This window comes from Augochlora pura, chromosome 1 (genome assembly GCF_028453695.1).
Source record: "Augochlora pura isolate Apur16 chromosome 1, APUR_v2.2.1, whole genome shotgun sequence".
Lineage (NCBI taxonomy): Eukaryota > Metazoa > Arthropoda > Insecta > Hymenoptera > Halictidae > Augochlora > Augochlora pura.
In genome coordinates, this window is record NC_135772.1 from 16816006 (window position 1) to 16826979 (window position 10974).

Here is a 10974-nt window from a genome sequence, read left to right on the forward strand (position 1 = left end):
CCATCATTGTTCCTCGTCTACGTCCAACCCGTTATGTATGTTTATCGTAGTCTCTATAAAAATTGTATACACAGTACATTAAATTGTGCAAATATTTCTATGCCCATGCTTCAATATTTCCACGGAAGCATTCTTCTTTTGAATTGCAAAATTGATTCAAAATATCATAGAATGTTTTATAAATAACTCAATAATGCTTTAACTCTTTTTGGAGAAATCTACGATATAAGTTATATGTTAATTGCAAATTATACGGTCGCTAATGATCTCGCAATTAAAGCGACTACGTCGAAATAAATAAATTTTGTAACTAAAGTTGATTCACTGTTTTTCGAGCGGAACAATATAATTTACTTGAATGCGCGATTTTATTACATAAAAAATTATGTCGGAACAACCCGAGCGCGCAAATAGCTTTTTGAGTCGTCGCGCATTCGTCGCAATGATCCATTATCCCCCCGAGAGACGTAACTTCAGGAAACGTAATGTTCGCCATAATACGAACTTTTTTCAGTAGCTCGCACGCGAGCGCGCGCGCGCGCACCGTCGGTATGAAAGCTGTCCCGTGGCTACTATCTTCAGCAATTGTTGCCCGAATAGGTACGGCGACCAGTCACCGTTCTGATTCCCTCGGATGAAGTGATACGTATACCGTGTAATAAATTATACCTCCGACGGTGGTGGCCGGCCACGTAGCGGCGGCGTCGGCATATGACCCTTCCGCGCTTCTGACGGGCATGAAACAAGATTTGTTATTAGGAGAAACACGCGCCATTCACTCCCCATCGTATCGTCGCACGCCACGAGCATTTATTCGTACATTTTTCTGTACGTACCCTATACGCCGAGTTTAGCTGGATGTTTTATGCGGTGGACTCGTCCAGCGCGAGAACATTATTCTTTGCGGAAGGACTATTGCCTGGCTTCGTGATTATACTTGAGTATGCCGAGGAATAATTGGTGAGAGAACGAATGGAAAAACGGAGCGGGAATGGCCGACAAAAGCTACGGGGTGAAGGTACCTTGGCGCGGATAGCTTTTCAGGGGGGGTATCAAATTATCGTTGGTTTTATTGGAATTACGAGTTAAATATTTATGACGTGTAATTGTACCATAAGACAAACAAAAGGCGATCGGTCTTTCTCGCGGCGATCGGCTCCACTGTTTCAGCATGCAAAACTCGGCGCAGCGGCTACGCGTTCAGATTTCTATCATGACGAACTGCCAAATAAAACGCGACGAATTCGAAACGATTCCGCGGCGCGTGTATAGCGAATCATCTGAAAAACCACCGTGACGGTGGTTTTCCCTCACACGAGACACGAAACCACATCCGAGGCGCGTGACCAGAGAGAACCGAGGCAACGGGAGAGAGAAACAAAAAAAAAAATGAAGAGGCGAGGAATCACGAAAGAGGAACGGTGGTGACGACGAAGATGATTGGGTCTATGTCTGCGCACCCCTTCTTCAATCATGTGGAATCACCTTTCGCGACGAACATCTGCATCGGGGTGTCGAGGCCGGCGCATCCCTGTATTATTAGCTTTTAATGCCGGCAAGCATTGTGTCAGTAGAATACGGAGCCGCAGATGAAAAGAGTATCGTCTGTTAGAAAACGACAAAAAAACCTAACCGAGCAGAAATCGTAAGAGGAGAGAAAGAAATGAACGGGGAAACGCGCGTGACGTTTTCGGCGTTCCTTTCAGCGCAGCGCGCGCGCGCGCAACCCCCTGCTCGCCGATGATCGACTCACGATTTGCTTCTGTCTTCTTGTCGCGTCTAGCCATTGACTCGGACGCGTCGAAAACACTCGAATGTGGTTCGCGTGGAGCGCGTGTTACATTTCGACGCGGCGCCCAATGGTTCGTTAACCCCTTCTGCTATAATAAAGAGTCGGACGAGTGATGAAGAGTTCGTACGTACTGGACACAAATGTTACTGTTCACTCCTTCTAAATTGATACAAAATTTGGTTCTACCATTGTCGTAAATCCAGAAATAAAAGAAACCGAAGATACGGAGGGAAGAAATTAAATCTTATTTCAAAGATTTAATAATAAGTTGACGCCGATGAGAACGAAGCTCGCGTCGCTTAAAGCTTTCTAAAATGTGCCAGCTGAGACCGTGGTGAATGATGATACACATAAATGAACGGGAAAAAAGAGTGTGAATTGTATCTTAACGTTTACGATTACCATGGTGCCGTTACTTTTGAAATATAGGATAATCACTGCGAAGCAAGACGAGTATTCCGCTATCTGAAAATTCCCTCGTGTGAACAGTTAGGATATTTCTCTACGCATTCCCGCTAACGTCGTATATTTTCGACGACCGTAACGGCCTTTTTTTCTTCGCCGGGAAAAGTCAAAACGATTTTCTGCGGATTGTTGCTCGCGGTACTAGCGTATAATATGATTTTTTTTTTTTTTTAGGAAATCGACGGTTTTTTTTTTCACGTTCGTTTTAATATTCCATAAAACAGCCGATTCGGATAGCGGAGGCCGTGTTTGCGCGGACTCGAATAAATAAACCCGGCATTCGCCATCGGACCGCTCTTTCTACCGTTGGTTTTTATTCGAAACCGTCGAACTAAAGGCAGTTTTTGCGGCTAACGAACTCGTTAGTACGTCGCCGCGTCCGCCACGGTATTATATTCCACAAAACATTCGGGATACCTGGGGCTGTCACATGAGAATATGTGGCATATCGCAAAGAAAGTTCCGTCGAAAGCGGCTCGCGCGCGTATCGGGGAAAATGATTCATGTGATACCGCGCCTGCCGGTGTATCCTCTTCCGGCTCCGTCGTGTTTTACCGTTAAATTTAAATGTCAATACGTTTTGTATACGCGTGTCCGTTCGACCAGCTCGAAAGAAACGGAAACGGAAAATAAATCGCCCCGAGCTGCGCCGCCGCGGGAGATCTCTGTCTCCTTCCGATCGATCCTAATCGATCGAAAATTCGTTTCACGGTAGCCCACATAATTCTGCTATTATCAGCCTTTTAATTTATAGTGCTTAAAACGTGACAAGATATTAGGTGATTTGTAATAAAAAGAAAACGAGTGTGTATGTACGTATAGGCAGAAAAACTGGTGCGAATAATGTGAATAATTATAGGCTTAAAGTAACTTTTACATTTTTTGTGATATTTAAATAAAAAAAACTTAACGGAGCACTGTGGCTGTCTATTTCCGTATTGGAAATAATATCAGTAAGAAAATAAAAGTTATTTCGAGTTTATAATTATGCACACCATTGTTAAACTAGAAGGTTCTAAATTTTCCTTGGAAACTTATCCAAGGAAAATTATCCATCTTATCATAGAATGTTTCATGCAGGAGATTTGACCACCCACGGCCTTGCTAATCAAGTATTTGATCACAAAGAAGACTTTTCATTTCATATTTAGAGATGTGAATAAATAAATGGCGTGCTGGAGATTCTACACATTCGAAATCTGAATGATTCAGTAAAAACAAATGCTCTTATATCAAGAATTTTAACGCGGACCAAGCTATTCTTATATTAGGATTTTATCCAGCACAGTCGACTCTAACAGTGGAATAAGTCCAAATGCTTCAGAAAATAATGAAGTAAGTTCAAGAAATTTTTCCAGATATTTTCAGAGTCGCTTCATTTACGAAGTAAAGTTAAATCTTATCTCCTGTTACCACCAAAGTTAATATATTAAAAAAAAACAATTTTTCTTACTATTTCTGCACGAGTTTAGGACACACGCCAATTGGCCAAGGTGCTCAATTAACAGCGACTAGTCGGGGGTGTGTACGCTCGCTATCAGCGTACGTTGCATATATTCATCGTACGGTCGGACAGCGTGCGTTGGAACGACAGTAGAACCGGGAACGAACGGAAAAGAAGAGAATCACCGATGCCACGACGGAACGAAATGTTCGACCGTGGAAGAAGAAGCCGGCGGGTATAATGGATATCTTTATTATCGGAGGGAAGAGAGGCAAAAGCCGAGATCGGGGAGACGGGGGAAAGTCATCGGTTAGTATCGCCGGTGCGCCGGGTCCCAGCGACGACGACGGCGTTCCGCTGGTACCCGGGGCCCCGCAGAACTTCGGTCCAATTGGTCCGCCCTCCCTCCCCGACATAAATATTGATGAAAACGATACATTTATACACGAACGACAAGTCCGTCCGCGGAGAAAAAGTCAAGAGATTTATCGGGATGCGGCCTTGCGACGACAGCCATTTCTGCGCCGATCATACATCAAGCGGAGAGCCTCCAGGCCAATTCCGAACGTCGCGGACCGATACTGATGTGATTCCTGTTTCTAGATCGATCCACGGCCGATTCGTTAAAGTAAAACTAGTGGTGTTTCGGATACGCGACGTCTCGAATGTCGCGAAAACGAATAAATTCAGCCGCGAATTCTGTGTCGCGACGGAATCGCAGTTACGGCTGTTTGAACGTGCGGCTACGAATTGCATCGGATAGATTTTATGTTAAGTCACTCTATTCGATGGTTAATATATTACTCTATACTATCGATTATATATTACTGTAATTAATTTCTCCAAGGAACTGATATCGAACGATGTCTAAAATAAAAATGTTTATCTTCGAGAAGAAATTTCTAACCGTATCCTGTATTATAAATCCAGACGATCGAATCGCAAAAATGCGAGTAGAAATGAAAGCCGATTGTATTTACTTAGGCGTGCTTCTTTTTTCTGGCTCGCGAGGTGTTTTGTAAGCATCATTAGAACCGGTTCCCTTGAACGCGTGGCGTTGAGAGGCGCGCGACAGGGATTTATTTAAGGCTTCGATCTCGCTAATTAATGGCGAGATAATCCGCAAAAAAGGATACTGATATATTCGTAATACTCGGGGAGCTCGGTGCGAGTTGTTTTAATAATTTTTTATTCACTTTAGGCTTGATTTACGCGTATCGTATCAAATGTATCAGATCAAGTGTTGCACATTAAAAATACCTAATACTTTAATAGAAGGTGTACATTGCACAGTATAATTGCACGATATAAATACTTCGGCATGATTGAATGCTAACATTCGCCGAAATTTAATTACTTCGAATTATACCGATGGAATAATTTATTTAACGAAATTTTTACTTGAACAACGCTATTCGATACCCTTTCCACCATCTTATCAACGACTTAGGCATCTAATTATCTATGAATATTATTAAACAGCAATGCATAAAATTCGTGAACTCGTTCCATCGAAGACCGTATACGGTGCTCGATCCGCGCATAGATAAAGCTTTAAAACATGTACAGCGCATTTCTCGTAGGAATATCATTGATGCCGATTACGATGCAACTGATCGCCTCACCAAGAATGTTTTCTTACGGCCAAGTCCCTGGACGGGAACGGCCCAGTCCCCTTTATTGGATTTAGTCCCCTAATGATTTTGTCAAGCCGGGATGAAAAGAACCTGCCAACATTCCGCCGTGACTCGTTCTGCATTCGAATTTGGCGCTGCGGCCACGATCGACTAATCGACGGGGATCCCCTCGTAAATTACAGTTCACGGATCGTAACACATCACTTAACACAATTACTCGCGAGAAATAGCCAACGGCGAGACGCGGTGCTTTTTAACGTGTCGCTGATTCGACTTTCGATTGAAATTTTTATCTTTATGAACACCGCGATTCACCGACGCCTGCACAGAAATTGTTGCAGACACAGTTCAATCATTTACCTCTTCGTTCATTAAATTTTAGCGTAGAAATGCACGATCGAATAGAAATGGAAATGGCAATCGAATAAAAATAAAAATGTACAATAAAGTAATAAATACTAAAAAGTAACAAATTTGCCAAATTTGAATGCATGAACACTCGAATATTTGCGTGTCGCTAGCAGTTAGTAATATTACTTTGAAGGTAAAATAAAATATGTAAGTACAAATATTTTAAAAAAAGGAATTTTCTTAAGTATTTTTTCTGTACGTTAACTAACATTCTCCTTTCTTTTCCGTCGACATAAAGCATTGCAATTTCTGTGAACAACGATCAACGATAACTTAGAGTCACAAACGCAAGGATCCAGCTTTCAATTTAATATTTAGCAATCAGATTGCACTTATTCCCGTGCATCTGCATTTCTGCAGCAGTTCACCTAGAATGGTTCGCATAGACGCAGAGGACAAGAACATTAAAGAAATCGGAGACACGTCAAAGCGGTAAAGATTAATTGTTGCCCAAAAAGTCGACCTTACGGGCGAGGGTACGCAAAACACAATTCTCCCAATTATTTCCTTAAATGCCTGACGATGTCGAACGAGCGCAGGGGTATTGGCCTGCGCGGTTCTCTCGCTATTACGCGACACTAATAAATCTTTCTCGCGGTAGATATACACGTATCATTTCTTCCGTCGCTCCGATCTTCCGTCGTTCCAGGAACGGCGGCCCCTCGATCATACACCATTAATTATCAAGACAATGCATGAGGATTAGGTTTTTCTGTAACGCGGGGACCGCCGAAAACGTACGCCGCGTCGGGCGCAGATCTCCACGTCACCGGACGTCAACTCTAAATGGAAATGTCTTAATTATCAGAGCACGTAGTGCCCGACAAAAACCACCGTCGGGCTGGCGCACTGTCCCACCGCGACGTTATACAGTCGCCGTGCCCGAGGAAGACTCTCATGCGAATAGGGCTGGGCCCGTTCGGATGCTGCACCCCGTGTTCCCGCTTTGCCACCAAAACTGACGACGTTTATCGGCAAAGAAACAATACGACACAAAAAGAATTTTCCTAAATATTAAATTGCAAAAAACAATTAATTTATTAACGCAAAAATTTCTCGAGTTACTTCTGCTGAAAAAATTATTTCACATCTCTGATTCTATCAATTATTGTCAGGTTATGTCAGTTCGTTTGCAACAAATTCGAAATCGATAATTACATGGAGCTAATGGCTGTGAAGTGGTGATGGGTTTTTTTAAGTATTCAGTAGACTTTGATTTTTTGCAGGTATACATGGTTGGTGGTGGTATATCTGTGGTGATTGGTTTTCTAAATATTAAATAGACTATAAATTGGAAAAATATTTAAATTTGAAGGCTATTATTACACATCGGGAGGCAACATACAGGAAAGGATTCGAAATCGTATTTCGCGCCGCGTGCCTTTGATGGCGCGCCAGTCGAATGGTTGCGCGAAAAGAGTAAGATGACAAGCACGGTAGAACGAGAGAAGCTACATCGTTCGTCGGTGTGACTAGCTCTACATGGATTTGTGTTGATTTCATGCTGTCTCGCTTACTCGCTGTTTTTTCTCTTCTTCTTTAACCGTGAAGGCAGTATTGTTTCACTAATAAATTACCAACCACTCAGAGCAAAGAAAATTTCTGTATTACCCTCTCTAACGGATCGAACTACGGCCTGGTGGTGCACTGTAGTAAGATCCATTACCGTAGTACATGTGCATGTATTTAGTTTTAAATCATTTTTATTTAATTGGTTTGTAATTTTCAACATTCGTGTGGAAAACGTCGACCAATTTTTTAGTTCTACAGGCATCAGCCAATGGTTGTTTGCACTTTTTGCGCAAGTGCAGTGGGTACAGTCGATGCGAACAAACCTCATGTCGACCGATGTGGATGGTCGAGCGGCAAATAGTTCGCAGTGCGAATTAATTTCGAATAAAAACAATCGTACGAATTTATGGATATTGACTCGTCTCGTCTATCATGCGATACTAACATGTGACACGCAAAGGAAAGAATACGGTTGAAACTCTGCAATTTGCAGGAAAATATGAACATGTTCTAAACATTTGCAGTATCACCTCCAGATCAACTGTCATAAGCAGACGATACACAGGTGAAATTTATGTTTTAAGTAATAGTTGATTCAAGTATTTCATCTTACAATAGAAAATAAACCTACCGCAGACGTAAAAATTAATAAATCTACTTTCTCGTAATTATGTCTTTATTGTAACCACATTTTTGTTTAATGTCTACAATCTCTTGAACTAATTCAGAGACTGTAATAAATAATACATAAAACAGTGTTACATTTTTGATAGTATAGAATAGTGAAATTATATATGAATTCATTTCATAAATGAAAATAATTTTCAACAATGGAATGTGTCATTGAAAAACGTGAGAATAGAATTAATACTTTACGAATTATTATATGATGCATTCTTACCAAAGATAAATAATATAAGCGATCAGAGAACATAGTTTTAACTCTTTCTTTCTTTTCCTTTTTTGTTTCTGTGTTGCTATTTTATTAAAAGAACATACATGTAATGAATCAATTGTGTACGTCAAATAATGCGCTAATAAATATTTAAAATGCATTTCACTTATCAGTAATGAATTGTTGTTTAAAAATTATGTAATTTTCTAATTATTTTAGTATTTACTGCTGTTGGCTGGATCATAAGGTCATGGAATTAAGTGAAACCAGTGTACAAATAAGAGATTGTTCCATAGACTTCATTCCCGTATATATTAAACAGGAGAATAATAAACGTGACACAGATTTTAATGATGTTGAAATAATTAATGCAGCCCAACATTTCTGTGCTATTGAAATCAAAGAAAGTAAAACGTATAATGCTACTAATAATCACAAAGAAGCTAACGAAAATACAAGCAACTTAAGTAATATAAACTCTTCGTTAAACCCTGCTGAACAGAATGAAAATTGCAGCATTAATGGAATTTTGAATGAGTCGACTTATTTACAAAATTTGGATTATGAAAATGTGAATATTGACATACAAAAGCCAGCAAATGAAATTGCAGAAGTTTTTATTGATCAGAATGAACAAATACAGACAGCTAATTACAGTATTTCAACAATTACTATAGCAAGCGAACTACTAGGACTAAATTTAAATATAAAGAAAGAAGATGAAATAGATCATGAAACGGTTTATACTACCGGATGGCTATGCAATGTGGGAAATGAAAATGATCGTTCAAATATTTCCAACAATAACAAGGAGCAAGTAGAAATTTCTACCGTAATTGAAGCCACGATAACACCGTTGTCAGAACAGGGAGACCAAACATTAGAAATTGATAATAATTTGAAAACTGAGGAAAGTAAATCTGGAAGATGTAAAAAGGAATTAAAAATTAGATCGCTAGAAGAGTATAAAGAAAAACTACGCAGAAAAGCAGAGTGTATGAGGGAGAAAAGAAAGAAGTTATATGAACAAGAAAGCGAAGAGCAACGTCTCCAGAGGTTAGCAAGAGAAGCTGCAAAAAGAAGGGAAATGAGGATGTATTATGAGACACCGGAGCAAAAAAGAAAACGACTAGACGCGGAGGCAGCAAGGAAAAGAGAATACAGAATGTATAATGAAACGCCAGAAGATAGAAGAAAAAGACTAGATCGCGAAGCAGAAAGGAGAAGAATGAAAAGGCTTTCATTATATGCTACTGAAACGCCTGAACAAAGAAGAGAAAGACTAAACAGAGAATCAGCGAAACGGCGGGAAGCACGGTTGAATCAGTACGCTAAAGAAACGCAAGAAGAAAGAAAAGAAAGATTAAAGAGAGATGCTTTAAGAGTTAGGGAAATGAGATTTACTAGATCTGCTATTGAAACAGAAGAAGAACGTAGACAAAGGTTAGTAAAAGATGCTTTTAGAAAAAGGGAGGTAAGAATGCATGGAGGTCATTCAATGAATAACAATTTCACTGAACTTCAAACCATTCGCAATTTTGAAGAACTGAACAATGTGCAGATAAAGGAGAATCCTGATAATCAGTTAGGAGGTCATTATTTAAGCAACTGGATGATGTGGTTTCAAAACTCATTGATCCAACCAGTTCAAGTCGGAGAACAAATTGTCAAGCCACAATCAGAGAACGACACATAAAGATTGCCTAATACATTTTTAGTATTGTACATAAAGTTTTTAAATTTTCACATACCTTGCAGAACTATCCTGCTGCTACTGTATAGAAAACTCTATGTGTTTTATATATGTTTTTCATATAATATGATGTTTATGCATATAAATACAGTGATAAATCATATAAAAGCTGAGATCGGTACACTGTTAAAAGCATAAATTTATACCATGTTAGTAATGTAAATGTAATAGCTCTTACACAATATATTTAATTTGTAATATTTGTATAATTTAACAGCAACAAATATAGTTATAATTTTCGTAAATTAGCAAAAATGTAAAAACCTGTTATTTAGAGTATTTATTAATAGTGTCGGTAATTTCATAATTAGTAAGTAAATACACACCCTAAAATGTTCAATGCTGTTAAATTTCATGTGTGGATATCTAAAATATGTGAAACTTTTGACATATTAAACAGAATGTACAAACCATAGTGAAATTATTGTCATGTTATTATATTATTTTAAATGAATGAGAGAAAATTGTTGAAGTGTTAATATTGTAAAAATTAAAATTATGCGTTTGGGAGATGATGGAAAAATAATTTTTAACAGTGCCTTTTTGTTCACTGTTTTATAAAAGTAATTTATAATGTGATTCAAGGAATTTATACGTATGTGCTACATGAGCACAAATGATTGATTCCAATGAAGATTTGACTGTCTCTTGAAATACAAGTATGTACATTACAATGTAATTTTTTCTACAGTTCCTTTGTATTAAATAATACAAAAAAGAAACAATCATTGTTATATAATTATGAAATATATTCACCCTATCACTTCTGTTTCCTACTTTATCATTTTTTTAAGCAAATTTTTCATAACAGAAAATAATTTTTACATGAATAAAATATTGCTAATAACATAATACTTTATGTGTATAATTTATATTGTGCTGTATCTTAAATTGTTATAAAATGCTTGATAAATTTTATTATTATACATTATCACAGAAGTGTTGCATAAATAATTCGTAATAGCATTTATTTAATAAATTCTACCAAAGCAATGATATTCCATTTGAAACACTGTGTGATTAGAGAGAGCACAACTTCTTTTTTAAGTTGATATTTCTGGCCTT

At 38.6% G+C, this 10974-nt stretch overlaps 1 protein-coding gene across 3 annotated transcripts; it reads left to right on the top strand.

Moving 5' to 3' along the window:
* Positions 1-7511: 7511 nt before the first annotated feature.
* LOC144470087 (uncharacterized) lies at positions 7512-10649 on the top strand. Of its 3 annotated transcripts, none has more exons than XM_078180913.1 (3): positions 7512-7826; positions 8376-9599; positions 9701-10649. In XM_078180913.1, the coding sequence occupies exons 2-3, from the start codon at positions 8407-8409 to the stop codon at positions 9732-9734; spliced, it is 1227 nt and encodes a 408-aa protein (XP_078037039.1). In that variant the 5' UTR covers positions 7512-7826; positions 8376-8406; the 3' UTR covers positions 9735-10649. The 3 variants fall into 3 exon arrangements, with proteins under 3 accessions (XP_078037039.1, XP_078037048.1, XP_078037030.1); XM_078180922.1 differs by having other exon boundaries at positions 9718-9820; XM_078180904.1 differs by having other exon boundaries at positions 7514-7826; positions 8376-10648.
* The last annotated feature ends 325 nt before the right edge of the window (positions 10650-10974 follow it).

What these genes read in the sequence shown, in the direction of transcription:
- LOC144470087 (XM_078180904.1), top strand. Translation starts at nt 8,407, where the DNA reads ATGGAATTAAGTGAAACCAGTGTACAAATAAGAGATTGTTCCATAGAC.